Source organism: Phoenix dactylifera, unplaced genomic scaffold (assembly GCF_009389715.1).
Source record: "Phoenix dactylifera cultivar Barhee BC4 unplaced genomic scaffold, palm_55x_up_171113_PBpolish2nd_filt_p 000848F, whole genome shotgun sequence".
NCBI classification, from domain to species: Eukaryota; Viridiplantae; Streptophyta; class Magnoliopsida; order Arecales; family Arecaceae; genus Phoenix; species Phoenix dactylifera.
The window spans coordinates 175,335-193,407 of NW_024068212.1; the positions used below are offsets into that span (position 1 = coordinate 175,335).

At 37.2% G+C, this 18,073-nt stretch overlaps 2 protein-coding genes across 3 annotated transcripts; both read left to right on the top strand.

Moving 5' to 3' along the window:
- Nucleotides 1-465: 465 nt before the first annotated feature.
- On the top strand, nt 466-2,304 carry LOC120107392 (diacylglycerol O-acyltransferase 3-like). The gene is made up of 2 exons (XM_039120661.1): nt 466-837; nt 1,471-2,304. The coding sequence occupies exons 1-2, from the start codon at nt 493-495 to the stop codon at nt 2,185-2,187; spliced, it is 1,062 nt and encodes a 353-aa protein (XP_038976589.1). The 5' UTR covers nt 466-492; the 3' UTR covers nt 2,188-2,304.
- A 2,215-nt stretch (nt 2,305-4,519) lies between these two features.
- Nucleotides 4,520-17,592, top strand: LOC103713289 (rhodanese-like/PpiC domain-containing protein 12, chloroplastic). 2 transcript variants are annotated; one of them, XM_008800167.3, is made up of 8 exons: nt 4,524-4,893; nt 5,104-5,220; nt 10,255-10,346; nt 14,704-14,804; nt 14,907-15,017; nt 16,352-16,460; nt 16,809-16,859; nt 17,250-17,592. In XM_008800167.3, the coding sequence occupies exons 1-8, from the start codon at nt 4,659-4,661 to the stop codon at nt 17,328-17,330; spliced, it is 897 nt and encodes a 298-aa protein (XP_008798389.2). In that variant the 5' UTR covers nt 4,524-4,658; the 3' UTR covers nt 17,331-17,592. The 2 variants fall into 2 exon arrangements, with proteins under 2 accessions (XP_026662832.2, XP_008798389.2); XM_026807031.2 differs by lacking the exons at nt 16,809-16,859; nt 17,250-17,592 and adding an exon at nt 16,679-16,800 and having other exon boundaries at nt 4,520-4,893.
- Nucleotides 17,593-18,073: the final 481 nt, after the last annotated feature.

Below are 18,073 nucleotides of genomic sequence, written 5' to 3' on the forward strand. Positions count from 1 at the left end.
TTGCTGTCAGCTGGTTATTCTTACAAGGAAAGAGTTAAAGACAAAAAATACCCTCAATTAAATTCACATTTCCATGTTTTCTGTTCAATAAGGGCGAGCTGAGCAAGGATATAATCGTCGTTTCATCGTAACTAACGAATCCAAAGAAATAAATAAAAGGACATTCTGGTGCTCAAAAAGTAAAATGCCACGTGTATTCCATGGTAAATGACGTGTCACGTACCTGTCTCCATCTGACCCATCAATCCCTTCTAGTCCAGTCCAACGGTCGAGATTAGCCATGCCCTCGTGTCCGCGACGCGGCCAGGGCGTGCAAACGCGGGAACGCCACGAGCCCTGGGCTCCAAGCCATCCCATTGGTCCACGTTTCTAGATTCTCTTTCCTCCCAATAAACATGCGCCACGTCAATGGTGACCTTTTCTCCCATAAAACGCCACCGCCACCGCTACCGCAAAATTATGGCGTTTCGTGATCCCCTCCGGAAGCGCGCAATGGAGGCTACCGGCGCCGCCTTCTGTCGATCTCCGGCTTTCTCCGGCGCCCGAGTCCGGCGGGGGGACGCCAGAGATCCCTTATTCTCCGGTGTCCGAAGGAATTTTAGAATTTCGGCGCTGCCGAGGGGGCTTTCCGGAAGCTGCGGCGGCAAATTCTTCGACGAGGGGCATCTGAAGTATTACGTGTCGCCGGCGAGGTGTGATGCGAGGAAGAAGGAGGGGAAGAGGAGGGCGAAGCTAGTGAAGGTTCTGGTGAGGGATCTGTCGGCGTTCTACTCGATGGGCTTCGGCGTGGAGGCCGGCGATGGGCTGGCCAGCGAGGTCAAGGGGAAGATGATCTCGGTGATGTTTCTTTTCAATTATCTCTCTTTCTTCACTTCTTCTTTGGAATTTGATCTTTCTTTTTCGATTTTTTTCATGTTATCTTCTATTGTTGTATGACCTTTAGTAATTAAAGTTGGAAGCATGATAACTTCTTTGTCACGTTACTGTCGGATTGTATGATGAACTTTCGGAACTTCTGGCAGTTTCAGATCCTTATGATTTTTTCGGAAACCCTTATAGGGAATCTATAATTTTTTTGCCCTAGTTTTCTATTTAAGATTATTTTCAGATGCCTGGATGATTTATTTTGGAACCTTTTTTTTTCTTCGCCTTTTTTTTAAAATCGTTTTTGGGGTCGCAAGTAGGCATGTATTAAGTAATTGGAAATCTTGGATTAAGTAATTTTGATTTTGATTTGATAATTTCGCAGTCCTAGTTACTTTCTTATCATCCATAAGGTTGGTTTAATTTTAATTAAAACAATTGAGGTTTTAACCAATAATCCGGGGAAGCTCCCATGTTCTGTTCATTGATGTCAAGGCATCCAGGATAATCTGTTCGCATGAATTTAACAATAGATGGATCTTTAGATGATTATTAGTTTTGCCTCTCTGAAACTCTTCGTGTCGTGCCTTTGGTTTCTGAATGCAGGAAGCAGCAGAGCTCTTGCTGACACAACTGAAGCAGCTGCGGGCTCAAGAGAAGGAGATGAAGAGGAAAAGAAAAGAGAAGAAGGCCGCAAAGAAGGCTGCCAAAATGAAAGATTGCGCTGATGACAGCACCTCAAGCTCTTCATCTGAATCAAGTGACAGCGAGTGTGAATCAGTTGTCAAAATGAGGAGCCTTACAACAGCTGCAATCCCAGAACCCAAAACTGACGCCCTGACGGGTCCATCTGTAACTTCTTACTGCAAGTCAACCCCCCTTCCTCTGAAACTTAGTAAGACAGGGGAGGGTATAGAAGAAAATAGCTGTACATTGAAGCTTGGAGCAGAGTGCAATAACACCAGCGCCACCAGCAGAAGTAGTGCCTCTTGTAGTTGTTGTAGTAACAGCATTTCACTGGTCGATAGGCCTATGGATAGGATTGAGGTGTGCATGGGAGGGAAGTGCAAGAAATCAGGTGCATTGCAGTTATTGGAGGAATTTGAGAAGAAGATAGGTATTGAAGGAGCTGTTGTTGGGTGCAAGTGTATGGGCAAGTGCAGAGATGGACCCAATGTTCGAGTTATCAGTCACTGCACTGATGAGGATAATGTTAAGGATGTGAAGAATCCATTGTGTATTGGTGTTGGCTTGGATGATGTAGGGACAGTAGTCGCCAAATTTTTTGGCGAGAAGAAGGGTATAGGTCTTGTGACTGCATAGACAAAATTTCTATCTTGTTCTTCTGTACCTGATTGCACATGATCAATAAAAATGTTTGTGGAGAGATTATTTATGAACTCAAGAGAATAAAATATATGCTTGAATTTAGGAGATTAATCTAAGAATTTTAGTCTTTTGCTTTTCTACTTTACCAGCTTGGTTACCTGCACGGAATTGGCAACTCACCCAGTTTGATGTTCAGATTTTCAAGAAATTGGATGACTAGGTTAGTAAGTTTTACTTTGTAGCTGACACTTGATGTGAAACATGCTTAAATGAGCATACAAAGCAGATTACGATGAATTCACTTTCCACTTAATTAGCGTTTAGTTTGTGCAGGAAGAATGAAGAGATAATTTTTCACCATACATATGAAATGCGGCAATTTGGTAGATAAAAAAAGACAGAAATGCTACAATAAACACCTGAACGATCACAGGAAAGAGACAACAGAAATGCCGCAAATTTCAAGCAAAAAGATAATAGAACATTTTTCTCGTAAAAGCTCAGCATGGGTATTCTGTATTAACACAATATATGTAGTTTCAGGTTTTTGGATGGAACAGTAATCAAGGATTGAAAGTGGGTTTGTTTCTATTTCTGTGTCCAATTTGGATTGGATTTAGATATTATTTTTATGTTTGATTGGATTGGAGTTTAAAAATTTCACAGATATGAATGCGGATTCATGTGATTTTTTTTTTATTCGGATCCGAATATCTGTATAACAAGAATAAGTAAAAAAAAATATTTAAGTTAAATTAAATTAGAGAACCAATTAAGTGAATAACTAAATTTGAACTAAAAGGAATCAAGATATTGGATTACCATCATTTAAAACAGAATATCCGGTTTGAATAATTTTTTTCAAATGACTCTACATGCTTGAAAGACTCAAAGTTTTTGTTTGTCCATTTCGTTCAGGGTTTTGAAGATTCATCCACTTTGTGGTTTTCATCCGACAATTGTAACTGGCGATAGTCATAAAACGTCTTTGAGACACCATATATCCCGTCTATTTTGGTGACGAGCAATCTTAAGCAGTATATTTTTTATAAAATTATTAATTTTTATTATTGATAAATATTTGTTAAAATTATATTTTTTAAATTAATTTTTTTTACAGTCATATTTTTATTATTAATTTTCATCATTGAATTTTGCTTAAATTTGATTAATATCCTAAAGATATCTGATTTATATCCATATTTGGATTAAAAAATATAAATATAATTAATATCAAATTCATATCTGTATGATAAATTTGGGTATACTTAATATCCGATTCATATGGTTTAGAATAAATATAAAAATTAATTTTCATATCAATTTAATATTAATATTTTATATTTATATTTATTAAAAAATATAGATATCAATATAAATATATTCCTATCCAGTCAGTAACTAATCAGCTCTAACCACAACATGGCGATGGGACATCTTCTTTCAAACGTCAAAAGGTAATCAGGACAAAAAAGTCAACAATTTTTGGATTCAACTAATATAGATAAGAATTGTATAAATTGGCAGTCCATCCCGCGTTATGGTGCTAGAGCTGCTGTAAATATCTTTGGATCCCCTCCTTTTTTTTATCTATCATGTTCTGAATTTTTTTAAGCCAAACTATGGATGGAGGCCATCCAACCTTCCAACTCCATTCATCCTCCCTTTTATAACCCTAACCAAACACAGAGTTAAAGTAACGAAGATAGATATAAAGTTTTCATGACCAATGAGCTAACAACATCTACATGATTTGAAATCTTGATCATATATATTCACCGAGTTTTATTTCATTTTTCTAAGTTTGCTTTTCTACCTAATCTTTGTATTTTTGTTTGACATACTTCTAAGTTTGTAACTTTAGTTTCCACTTTATAATTTGTATTCTTATGTGAACTTATTTGTTATTTGCTTTTCTAGTGTATATTAATGATCTATTTTTTTATTTTATTTATTAATCTTGTCTTATTTTACAATAATTTCTACTTCTTTGTTTTATGCTTTAAAGTCGGTCTATTATCCATCATTAATATTATTGTTAAATAGTATTTAATTTCCTCATTTTTAAGTCTAATCTATATTTTTACATTTTTATTTAATAAAAAATAATTAATTGATGCATAATTTTTGCATAGATGTGTGTGTGTGTATATATATATATGTATGTATGTATGTATGTATGTATGCATTTTTTAGTATGCCTTACATGTGCTGGGCTTTTTTCTTTATTTAATATATGGGACTTACTTTGGGTAATTTATTTATTTATTTATATATGTTGGTGAAATGTAATATAGGCCCTTGAAGGCGTGCTATTGCTCAACCAGCCACTCGGCCGACAAAACTTTACCACATCTCGGAGGGCATCTTTAACTGAACCGTTTCCCAACTCCATCCTCGAGACCTCTCGGCCGAAGCTGCTCCCCCGAAACAAAGAGATCTTGTCCCAATAGATACCGCGAAGCATGTTTAGAGCCTCCCAGCTTCCCTCCCTCTCTTGTCCAGCCGCCTTCTTGTCCAACCTAAGGCTCCCAATCCTCTCCTCCCTCGATTTCTCTTCCTTTAAATCCCCGCCCTCCTTTTCCTTCTCCAAATTCCCACCTCTCCCGAGACTGAGAGCACCCGTCGCATCCCCATTCCCTTCTCCTTTCTCCAGGAGGCCCCCATCCATGGTGGGTAACCCGAGGCTTCGAGGCAAAGGTTAGTGATTCTTTTTTCTTTTTTTTTTCTTTATGCTTTTAGTTATATGTTAGATGTTATATGTTAGATTTTATGTAGAAATTTCGCATCAGTTCTGTTCCTTTTGGTTGGTTAACTTCATGTAATGGCTCTTCTTTGGTTGAAGTGAGCGATCACATTCCCTATTTTGATTAACTTCATTTGAATGACTTGTGTTGATTTCGTTTACAGCTTCATTTAGTGCTGGAAGTACTGGACGAGAGAATAAAGAGTTATTGGTTCAGCATTTGCTTGTTGGTGAAGACAACCTTAAGCTGCTGCTGGATCTCCAACAGCGGCTTTCAGGAGGTTTGTTATTGTGATGCTTCTGCATTAAGCTCAACTGATCTGGCATTACTATTTCTTTTGCTTGAACAATCGCTAGTGGTTATTCTGCTATGGATATGGTGGTAAAGTTTAGGAAATGGTTGAAGGAGAGATAGAGAATGCCAAGCCTTCATTGTTTTCTCCTCCTTTTTTCTTTTTCTGGGCTGAGTTGAACCAGTCCAAAAACAAGATGCAACTTCTCTCCAGGACCATTTGATTCTTCTGACCAATCCTTGGAAAACGCAGGCAACCTTGAAATCAGAAGATGCAATATTGTATCAAAAAAAGAAATCCAAAAACCAGTGAAGTAGATCAAGGTCTTATATCTTAGACTAGGATTACGTACCAACTGAACATGAACAAGTATTCTAATGTGCAAAGAAGGGCCTGTTCATGTTTTGGAAGCTAAGTATTGGCTTTCTGGATTTTCAGAAGCTTGAGAGCAGCTTATATAATTTCAAGATTTGATAAAAGTCAGTGCCGACCGTGTGGTCCGGATAAGTGCTCATACTATGGAGACTTGATTGACATGGATGTAAAGGAAAGGAAGTAACATGATAGTAGGATGGAGTAAAAGAAGAAATGGAAATTCATACTTGTTAGTCAATAGGCATGGTCATTGGGTTGGACAATTGATTACTGCAATAGTATTTAGATGTTGATCAGGGCATCAAGAAGGATCTAACCATACTTAAGGTGCTGCAAATTATCTTCTTGAGGAATGGTGCTACAAATCAACATGCACAACATTGAGAAGTTGACAATGGGGGTCTCCACATTAGGTTTGGGGATAGGAGAGTTTAGGCAACAATTCTGACTAGCACAAAATGGGCTTAGGATGGGGAGAGGAGCAAGGGAGGAAGAAGAAAGTAATATTAAGATAAGGGAGGGATAAGACCAAGGAATTAGAATCAAGACAATGGTAAGGTAAGAGATATGGTTGCGAAGAGGATGGGGTAGATATGGATGCAATAGTAGGGTGATGAGATCATGGTTATGGTGGGAGAGACAAGAGAAAGTAGATATCACCAGGACCTCGAGAAGGGGGTTGGGGCAATCAAAGAGAACTAATCAGGGACTATGAACTTGGTTGAGAAAATTTACTACTACCCATTAGATCTAAATTTATTGCTTGCAGTTGATATTCATTTTATCTGTTGGACTAAGATCCATTGGCTTAGACAATTTGTATTACCATTTTTTAATATTAAAATGAGTAATGACTAGTATCTTTTTGACAAGTAAATAGTAGTTAAATATGTACATATGTTGAATATTATATACTAAGATTTATTAAGCTAGAGATGAGCAATCCAAGGAGTTACCTAAATTTCCATAAAACTTTTGCTAACTTTCGTCTTTGGTTCATGCCTAGCTTGTTTTAGATGGGTGAGCTTTTTCTGAGGCAAAATAAGTGGAATGCCACTTGCTTTCCAGTGCTTTGCTGAATTAAAAATATTCTTTTTTTTAAGCTAGTCCTAAAGGTTCTACTTTATGAATTGGTAATTATTCTTCAATGGAAATGAGAACAATGCAATCACTAGTTATAATGTGGGAAAATATGGCATGACTATGCTCACTATGGCTAATATTACCTACTAGAACCAAGTTTTGAGTTTCATGGACCATGCTTTGCGGACTATTGAAGACCATTACATGATTAATTTCTATAGTATTCTATTGTTAGATATAATTGTCCAGTTTGATTGATGTGATAGCTATATATACGGGAGCTTATGCTAGTAAATACTCGATATAAATATTCTTGTGCAATCAAGACAAGGATAAACCATAATCATAACATGCACAATGATAAGAAGACAAATGTTAAACATTAACAATCACATATCATGACAGTTACAAACATTTACACTTGATCAAGGTAGGCAAAACTGGTATTAAGATCTGTATTGCTTGTCCAGTGATACGGTATGGTACTATGTTGTGCTGACTTGCAGTGTACTAACAAAGGGGAGTTGAAGAGGGAAGGGGAGAGGGAGAAGGAATGAGAGGAAGAGGGAGCGAGGGAGGGAGGGCGGGGGAGAGGGAGAGGAAGGGAAAGAGAGAGGGAGAGGGAGGAGGGGAGAGAGAGGCTGAGAGATGGAAAGGGAGAGGGCTTTTGAGCTCCCTCTCATCCTGCTATGGTGTAAAGAAAGAGTGGAAAAGATAGAGAGAGGGAAGGAGGGAGAGTAGAGAGGTAGCGAGGGAGAGGCTGAGAGAGGGAGAGGGAGAGGACTTTCAATCCCATCTCCTTCGGCTATGGTGTAATAGGCGCAAAGCCATTGTTTTAAAACGACATAGGGGCTTTGGCCCTTTTTTTCGAATTTTTTTAAAGTCAACAGTCATTGCTGACTTCACTAAAAAAATCAAAAAGAAAGAAATAAAGGGGTTGGGGCTCCTGTTTTGTTTTGAAACAGGTGCTCCATCCTTGTTACATGTGCTAGAGGAGAGGGTTCTCAAAAGCCCCCCCCCTCTCTCCCTCTCTTGGCCTCTCTCCCTCTTTCTCCATCTCTCTCTCTCTCTTTGCTCTCTTTCACTACCGACTTCACTAAAAAAAATTCAAAAAGAAAAAATTAAAGGGGTTGGAGCACCTGTTTTGTTCAAATAGGTGGTCTATCCTTGTTATGTGTGTCAGAGGAGAGGGTTCTCAAAACCCCCTCTCTCTCTCCCTCTCTTGGCCTCTCTCCCTCCCTCCCTCTCCCTCTCCCTCCATCCCTCTCTCTTTCCTCTCTTTCCTTCTCCCTCTTCTCCTCCCTCGTCGGTGTCTCGATCTTAGGGGCGGAACTGCATTAGTCCGCCCTGGTACGGCTCGGTATGCTCCGAACCGGGTGCTTTGGGGCGGAACCATGCACTTAATCGGAATCCTCACTGGCAAAAGTTAAAAGCTTGTCAGCCAAAAGAAGAACAAAGGCTTAATGAATAGGTGAACCAAAAGACAATTATGTTTTCAATCATATCTCCTACCGCTATGAATGTTGACAACCTTGCAGCATCTTTAAGGTTTTCTTCAATTACAATGGATAGTGGTAAGGAAAGACTAGAACCAGGGAGTAAAATGTGAATTATCTCCAGGACGGACTTAAAGCAAACTCATGCTAGCACATGGTTGTCAAGAGGGTGGAGTAGCTGGAAATGTTGCACCTAGTCCCAAAGTTTTTAGTTGTGGAGATCTTGGTCATCTAGGAGAGAGTCCAACATTGAGATGGACTGAGATTTTAATTTATCTTAGGCGAGATGCGAAGTCCAGGAAAAATAGGAAATGTCCGAGATTTCGAAGATCTAGGATGATATTAAAGGAACCAAGATCAGTTAATATAGAAAAGCCCTGGGTTAGCTTCCATGTTAAGCAAGTGATTTTAATATTTTAGTTAAACATCAATTTAAGAAACTAAAAGGTGGACTAGGAAATCTTGGCCAATATTTTGGTTATTATATCAGCGGATATATCAGGATATTTCCTGATATATCAGTACATATCAACTGCTATAATGGGGGCTAAGGTATAGGTTATATCGTATTGGTGACAGTCTGATGCCGATATAAACTGATTTGGTCAAGATATCAGCCAAGAGGACTTGTTGCTTGGTCCATGGAATTGATAATGAAACCAATATCCAATACAATGACTTTCTTTGACAAATTATTAGTCCAAATCTATGTATAAATATTCGCAATATGAGACTGAGGAAGTGTAAGAGAGTCAAAATGTGTGTGTGAAGACAGAGAAGATGTTACTAAACAAATGGAAAAGGACAAAGATCGGGGAGGCTAAGGAAGTCAACATGGAGAAAGGAGGGGCAATTGTGAAGGGAAACTTGGTGACAAAGAAGTATAATAATATTTATCTACGGAGTCTTAATCAATTTAGACTAGTAAAACGTTTAGCTTTATTGTTCAAGACTATAGAAACACATGCAGCCAATTAAGCAGGATTCTTTGAACAGTTAATATGTGGAGGAGAGCCATGTAAGTACAACTGAATAGTCAGGATATCGAAAGTACTGAAAAGGACTCTACTTGTCCCCAGAAAAGGAGAATAAAGGCCTTCAATGGATTGGAAAATATAGTGTTTGTTATGGTAAACTATGAGGAGGGCAACTTCAACAATGATTAGCAGAAAATAGAGAGTGAACGATTTCAAGGATATAGTGGCACTTTTAACCACCAATTTGTCAATTTGTGTGCTGACATATAAGCCGAGTTAATGATGCACTTAGAAAGGAGTAAAGACTGAAACTTAGTACATATGCTAAACTCTAAATTCGATGTGAAAATTCATAAAGACTTTATTAATTATATTGGTGGTGCTCAAAGTAAAAATATGTAAAGCACGAATGGTGAAAATATTATTAACAGTTTAACACCTTTTTAAAGGAATGAATTTCAGTAACGATGTTTACACTGCATTAATAAGAAGAGTAACTGTTGGCTTTTTTCTGGAAAAAGATTGGAATAAATGGTGACGCAGTTTGTGGGCGAGGCCAAGACTGTACTGAATAACCAAGTCTGGTATGAGACATCTCCAATATATTTGATATTTAAAGATATTTACAGTAGATTGTCATACACTCACAAACATTGCTCTGGTGCATACTTTGAAGTGTTCTAATCTTAATATAATTTTCCAAAAAGAGTGCTGGCAATCTACCTCAAGTTTTATTTCCTAGGTTGTATGCTGCATCCAGTAAAAAATGTAATATTTGAGGCTTGACCCAATTAAACATTCACAGGTTTTTTAGCTTTTCTACATCTCTATCTCTGTTGATGGTCATTTATTGGGGAAATAATTGGAAAAAAAGTTCAGGTTACAACGAAGTTTTCATGCCTTTGCCCACTGGGTCGTTAGCTTGATCCTATGGTGTGCATGTTGTTATATTTAATTATTCCATCTATTGATCCTTACATGAGTGATCGTCTATCAATCTACACATGCTATGATATATTACAATCATCATGTTTCTGTTAGATTGTTTTTTTTTTCTTAAATGATTTCCAACTTTATATTGATTTGTTCAGGAGATGATCTAAGTGATTTGGCTGTGGAGTACTCAATATGCCCATCCAAAGAGATTGGTGGGATGCTTGGGTGGGTTCGAAGAGGGCAAACGGTATGCATAAGCTGGCTAATCTAAATTATTTTAGTTTTACCTAGAAAACTAGAATCATAATGATATGGCTTTGTAACAGTAGAATGTATGCTCTTTGTGTCTACATGTGAGATTATCAGTCATAACCAACAAGAACTATGGGAAAGTACACATATTTGTGTTGTCTTTGGGATATAAATTTGAGACATAGCAGCCAAGCAAGATCATGCTTCACTGTTGGTAATTGATATTGACAAAAAACCAGATAAGCTTGTATATTGATGAGAGCACTAAGAAACATAATAACCAAATGACTGGAAACCAGTTGATATGCAAAGTTCCATGCCTTAAAATCCATGAATCTTCAAAAAATGTTCAAAGAATGTTCATATACAGATTAAATAGCCTGTTCTAGATCTGCTTATCCTTGATACACTCAATTATTTTCTATACTTCTGTATTGCACTGCACTCTAAGTCATGTCTTACTGTTGTTCTATAAAATTTTTCTTTATGTCTCCAAGATTTGTGCTTGTCGCATTATATTCCAGATGCACGACTCCACTTCATTCAACTAGCTTTAGTTCTATTACATGTATCTTCATCTATCTTCCTATTATTTTATATAATAGATCCTAAACAATAAAGTTGGTAACATTGTAGTATCTCTTATCCATCAATCTTAATTGATGTTATATCGTTATTTCCATTTTTATTAAATTTACATCGTATATACTTTGGATTTGTTCTATTTTTTTAAGCCTTGATCCTGAATATTGATTATGCTCGATGAAATTCAAACAATTACAACAAAAGGATGCTTCACTGGGGCTAAAAGAAATAGGTAATTTGTTCGGTTAATTTATTTCAAAATGCTGGAGTATACGTGAAAACATTTGCATAGTCAAATTGGTACTATTTGGCTAGTAACCGATAGTCAAATTGGTACTATTTGATTAGTAACCGACTATCATAACTGTTGGTTAAGGATTCACTTGCACACTAACTATTGTACCTAATGCTTAAGTTTCAACAGAAACCGACTATTATACTAGCTGTCTGAGGGTTCAATTAAATTCAATAACCAGAGGATTAATTTCAATCTATAAAACAAGAGCAATATGGTAGTTAACAAACATTTCAGCTGATAGAATATAGTTCACTATCAATTGCTTGAATGCTGTAAGATATAGGAGTGGCAATTTGTGACCTGACTCTGATGCAATGATCATCGAAGATCAGCTTCTAAGGTCTAAGGGAGCGTGCAACAGCTTCAAAAATCAGCTCTGAAAGCAATCACAGCTGTTCGGACCCATAAAGGGTTAGAGATTACAAGGCTATATTATAATTGAGGCATCTTAGGGCCTCATCGCACTGCAAGGAGCATCTATGAGGCAAGATGACCCCAAATTTGTTGCTAACCGATTAGCCTGCTGTTTTATTTTCTTATTATGCTGTTTTCACGTCAGTTTTGATCTTAGTTCAGAGATGTCACTGTTCACATTGTACTTTACTATGAACAGTATTCACTACACTGTTGTGCATAATTAGGGATCCTAAAGGTTTTAGTTAGTTAGTACGTTAAGGGGGTTTTGTTAGATATTGTTTGCTGAAGTAATTGAGCCCTAATTTGACTAAGAATAGGAAAGGTTAGGGATTTACTTAGACTTATATGTGGCCTTCTTTTGGGTGTCAAATAGTAATGTTCGCAGAAAATTTTGAAGAACTATAGAACTTCTTTGAAGCCTGGTTCGATTGTTTTCCCTTCCCTATCTCTCATATTTCTTCTTCTCTTTCTTGTTATCTCTTCGTTCGTTACTAATTTTGATCTCTATATCATTTTTTGTTAATTGATCAGTGCCATTGCTATATTCATTATCATCTGATATTCAGTTTTTTCTTCAGTATTCTAGTAGGATTTAATCACTGCCATGAAATATTTGCTGGTTTTGATGTTCTAGGTTCTCCTTGTTAACTTCTCTTCAGACATTATAGTTATTGACATGGCACAGGCTGGAGGGTCTAGCACAGGCTTCAGATTTTCTAGACGGAAGACTAATCAAGTGATTGATGCAAGGAATTAAATCTAAAACCTAGAATTTAAAAGCAATTATCAATTAAAAACCAAAGGCAAAGAGATCTACTTGTTAAACTAAAACTAAAGGAAAAGCATAACTAGCAGCTTCTTGCCTCGCTACCAAGAGGGCCTTGCTGTCACCAAAGACTCCACTAACTAACCGCATCATCTTTCTCTATAATCCACCAGGGTCGCACAGAATCGACCGTGAAAGAGAAAAACACAATATGTTCACTCAAGAAAAGAGAAGCTTATTATTAAATTTTCAATACTCAAACTGTACAGGATGTGGTATTTATAGGTCTGGAGCCCTTTCAAAACTAGGGACATCTAGGTATCTCAGAGTTTGAAAATAATAAGAAAAGCTACTACTAAGCTAACTAAAGTAAGCAAATTCGCCTCTCTTGACCTTCTAGAAGAAAATTGCTTCTGACAGTAACCTATCTGCTACCACAATCCTTCAGATGTCAGTTATGGCCCGTCAAATCAACTGAAGGTGACTAGATCCATCGTTGATTGCCCTGGATTTGGAGTTTATCTTGGAGTAAAGGTAGGAGCCTTTTGATGGTAGGAAGCTACCATAGGATACTTTTTGATGGTGGCTAGCTCACTTTAAGTTGTGTTCTGATGGCACTCTATTATTTGTCAGTAGGGTTTTGTGTCCTAGTGCTTTATTTTAGGGCTTGCCTTGGTTTCGGCTTGGTCCTCCTGCCTGTTAAGTCTGATGTATTGACTACTGACATCAGATTATATGCATATGTCCAAATATTAAATGGAGTCTGAAAATGCTAGATTTTAATTTTCTTCCCTCCATACATAGACCTACAAGAAGATTTGGTCAATCCGAGAAAACTATGATTAGTTCTTTGCTGTCTTGTTCTCAGATCTTGGATAATATGCAATGAAGCTGCTTCAAACTGAAGCTATCCTATTCCTAGGGTCCTCCCATGCATCGCAGATGAACCCTAAGTTGTTCAGCATCAGATTTCCCGAATGACTGTAACCGACTTGAGATAAATGGGTTCAAGTTTGGCATAAATGATTTTGGATTGTAGACGGGTTGACCTGACTTAACTACTTATTAAATAGATCAGGTTCAGTTCAAAGTCCGACTCCTCTAACGCATTTCAATCTTTTTAATATTTGGGTCAGGTTTTAAATGCTATGGGACAGGGGTGTCCCGATTCCTCCATGGAATGGGACACCCTGTGCATTGTCATATCTTGGTTGAGCATTCTAGTCCTTACTTGTGACATCCTTTTTATATTATTTTAACTTAATTTTTATTAGAAACTTTTTGTTTTATTTGTTTTTAAATATATTTGGATGGGGGTTTGATGATTGATGGCCATCAATGGGCCCTGATCCCACTTTAAAACCCAAATTGGAAGGAAACACACCTCGGGTGCTAGGGTTCCACTTAATTTGAAAAATATACATGAGAGCACAGGGGATGTCCCTAGCAAACAGAAGCAGATCCCAGATTGAAGCCTGCTGCTCTGCTGTCTCTCTTCACCATAATGCCAAGTAGGTTCCCATCGTCTCTCTCCCTTCTTATTTCCTTCCTTTGTTTCTTTTCTTCTTCCTTTCTTTTCGCCTTCTTTCCTTTTCTTTCATTTTCTTCTTCCTTCCTTCTTTGTTCTTCTTTATTTTCTTTATTATTTCCTTATTTTCTTTCCTTTTCTTCTTTGTTCCTTTAGCCCGTTCTATTCCGTTTCTTTGTTCCTTTTCTTCTTTGTTCTTCTTCTTCTTCCTCCTCCACCTCTTCTTCTTCTTCTGCTTCCTCCTCCTCCTTCGTGGCTTCTTTCTTTTTTCCTCCACTTGGCTAATTTGAGTGCCTTTTCCAACTGGTCTATCCAGAGATAGAGGAGGCTAATAACCACGGGAGTTTATCTATTTAGCCATGCCAGTGGATTGGGAGTTCTAGTCCTCATCAACCATGGGACAAATTAGTGGATCACCCATACTTGTTGGTGTCTCTGACGGGATGAACGTAGGACGGTTGGGGTGTCTTGCCTGCAAAAGGTACTGTGTCTTAAAATGGACTGAATGTTCTTTGGTTTTCTGGTTTTAACGACTGATGTGATTTTGCATTTACTATCTTGAATAAAATCTTGTACAAAGGGATTAGGGAGATTTTTTATATTTGATATATTATCTTCAAACTTGATTTGCATATCTTAACATCAATTGTCCTATCCTTTATGGTGTTTTGAGGCACATAATTACACTCTGTCATATCTATATTTGCAAATAAACATAGCTATTAATATGTGAAATTTTTTCCATGAAATCTGACCAGGTGCCAGAATTTGAGGAAGCTGTATTTAATGCTCCTTTAAATAAAGTTGTGCGTTGCAAGACTAAATTTGGCTGGCACCTCTTGCAAGTGCTTTCTGAGAGGTAGACAACCAGACCATTCTTTGCATTCAAAGCTTTGCTTCATATTGAGCAAATAGTCCACACTCTAGAATAACTCCTTTGTTGAACATGTTGCAATGCCAGGGAAGAATCTATACTACAGGATATTGAGCCAGAAGAACTTCATTCAAAAATGCAAGATCCAAGTTTCATTGAGGGAGCTCAGTTGATAGATGTCCGAGAACCTGAAGAAGTGTATGTATCCTTTTATTTCTGTCCCTCATTTTGTGATCAACATGAACTCATCCACAACATCTGTGGTATCATGGGCATCTTATGCTTGCCAAATCTCGTAGCAGGATCAAATAACAAATCAAGAATCATGAGTAACACCAATTGATAGATTTCCAGCATATTGGAATTTGGCATTTGCTATGAATTTGTCTAGAGGTGTGGGCTTAGCTCAAGCATGACTCAAATATTGAAATGCTTGTGAGTTGTGACGGTAAGATTTTGACATGAAAACTTTTTTCCGTAATTAACATTCTTGGTAAATTGGTGAGGAAGTAAAATAGAGATTATTCGTACCAAACTCCAATATGTAAAATAATGAACTTATTTTTATATAAGTTGATAAAGTAATTACTTTCTGTCTGTTATACATTATTTATATTTTTTCCAATTTATATTGAATAACATTATATTAATATAATAATCAGTCACTTCTTTGAAATGGCATGATGTGAATATAACAAACTTAATGCGTACTTTAATTACGAACTTGAAGAAAGCTGGGGTTTGTTTGCAGAAATTACTCTATGAAATATTTGAAATACAGAGTTTTATTCACTTCTATTTTGTGGTTGTTTGTATAGGGCTCTTCGCCATCAATGATCTACCAAGATTACTGGGTGAAAAAATAAAGAACTAATAAACAAAAAAGCTTTCAAGTTTTTGATAAGAAATAGTAGATATTTCTTTAATTACTACAGTTGGCAAGTAAATTCTCAAGCCTGCAGGGGCCACTCAATGCTGTAAGTTAGTATGTAGTCACCTGCTAGTGACTGGTTTTCCCATTGTTGATTTTGTTCAACTCAGTCTTCTGATGGATGATTTGTTTATGGAGCTCCCCTTATCAGCCTATTTTATCTTATGATGCTAATGTTCACATATGAATGTTTCATGGTTTGAATTTGTTGCTATTACAACAGGGAAATTCATGGTCCTTGCTGCTTTGGCCAAAGAGTTCTTGTACTTTGATTTATAAAATTAGCATTGATGATTTCCTTGACTATAGTTTGTGTGTCCACCGACATGCACGCCCTGCATCCATGCATGTATGCATGTGCTTCTTTTGAAAATTTCACTTTGTTTTAGAGGCAAATTCTTGGCACTATGGAAAGAAAATATTAGCAGAAATTGGGAGTGTTAATTTGTTCTTATCTGGTGCTGAAATCCTACTGGCAATAAATTTTGACCGAACTTTGTTATTTAGTAGCTAGTTTCAGAGATTTTTGCCTTCAAATGTTCGTAAACCTCCCCATTCTGTTGATATATGTTGAAGGACTTTTGTTTGTTTTGCATGTCAGAGCTCAAGCTTCTTTGCCAGGTTTTAAAATACTTCCTCTCCAACAGTTTGGAACATGGGGATCTGTAATAACAGATGAGTTTGATCCTCAAAAGGACACCTACGTTTTGGTAAGTAGATATTTTTTTGGGGGACTATCCCTTCCTTAATTGGACCTCTTCTCTTTCCATTTTCATATTATACAGAAAAAAATAATGCATAAAAAATTGCGGAAAGGGATCATCATATACTATCGAATCATATTGAAGAAAACCCTCACTAGGTATATGTTCTACATATCTTCCTTTGCATGCTCATTTGAAAAGAGATTCTTGCCTCCAATTTTCAGTATATATGGACAGAGTATGGGGTCTTCATATTACATTTTATTCTTGGGCATGCTGACTTGCGTGCATGATACCATTGATATGATAATTCTTTGCTTCGTTGTCATGCTTACTCGGATTTATCTGAACCAGTGTCACCATGGTGTACGGTCGTTGCAAGTAGCCAAATGGTTGCAGACTCAGGTCTCTCTCTCTCTCTCTCTCATTCTCTGTATTTGTGTGTGTGTGTGTGTGTGTGTGTGTGTGTGTGATATACATGTGATCCCTCCATTTTTCGCTCAATGCATGCATGATTGTGGATATACACCAGCATGTGTATATTCACCTGATGAGAACTTTGGGCATAGGATAGCCTGGAAATCAGCATGCCGAGTCCGGCCTGGTCCCATTTTCGTCTAGGAGTGGAAGCTCTGGCCTGAGACCACCCAAAGCATGCCGAAGCTTCCTGTAATCTAGGCTGGGGCTCAGTCTCTTTAGGCCTTCATGCTCGGGTTGGTCTGGCCCATGACAGCCTAACTTGCAACATATTTATGCTTCTTTTTCTTCTTCTTTTTTGTGTCAAATGACTTTCAGGGATTTAAGAGGGTGTTCAATGTCTCGGGAGGGATTCATGCATATGCACTCAAGGCCGATCCTTCCATCCCAACATATTAAGCATTATCACCATTTGTCACCCGTTGGAAGAATTTGTTTGAATATGAGTTATATTGTAAAGTTGATTGTGGCAACTGGCTTTATTTTGGCAGTAGTTAGTTAGAGAATTGTGAGCTTGCAAATAAATGACCAGAGAAATGCAGGGGGATGTTGCTGAGAATTTGCAGTTTTCTTGTGAAATATGACCTTCAAAATACTTCTCAAGAAACAAAATTCTTGTTTTTCTTAATGAAATGAAGGAAACAAAATAGGTTCGTGAAAACTGGTAACAGAAGCATTTCTTTTACTGGTACCATAGTTCATTTCTTTGATCTTATTGTTCCTATCATAACAACTGTCCACTTTCTACTCAAGGATCCTATCCATTTCTCAGTCCAAAAGTTTTAAAATGTGTTTAAAAAAGTTAAAAAACAGAATTTTGGAATTAATAGTTAATAAGAAATTGAAATTTAATGGAGGTGCAGGGATTCAAAAGCGGGTGCTCTACCATACGAAGAACACTGTTTTTGGATCAGGCAGCAAGAATCGAATTCTCGGCCTCATTTACTTTGCTATTTCAGAAATTAGAATATTGCATATATGCTTATCTTGTTTTTATGTTTTTTTTTTTTTTTTTTTCAATTTTGTCTTTAAGAATGGTCCAATTTTGTTGAATGTTTTGGCCTCTGACCTCAAGAATATACTTTGTGAACTAGCATTTTGACAAATATGTGTATTTAGTATTGGAAATATATTTATCTGGA

What these genes read in the sequence shown, in the direction of transcription:
- LOC103713289 (XM_008800167.3), top strand. Translation starts at nt 4,659, where the DNA reads ATGTTTAGAGCCTCCCAGCTTCCCTCCCTCTCTTGTCCAGCCGCCTTC. An exon ending in CCAACAGCGGCTTTCAGGAG is followed by an intron (nt 5,221 to 10,254) that starts GTTTGTTATTGT and finishes TGATTTGTTCAG; the next exon opens with GAGATGATCTAAGTGATTTG. An exon ending in CCAAATGGTTGCAGACTCAG is followed by an intron (nt 16,860 to 17,249) that starts GTCTCTCTCTCT and finishes AATGACTTTCAG; the next exon opens with GGATTTAAGAGGGTGTTCAA.
- LOC120107392 (XM_039120661.1), top strand. Translation starts at nt 493, where the DNA reads ATGGAGGCTACCGGCGCCGCCTTCTGTCGATCTCCGGCTTTCTCCGGC. An exon ending in TCAAGGGGAAGATGATCTCG is followed by an intron (nt 838 to 1,470) that starts GTGATGTTTCTT and finishes TTCTGAATGCAG; the next exon opens with GAAGCAGCAGAGCTCTTGCT.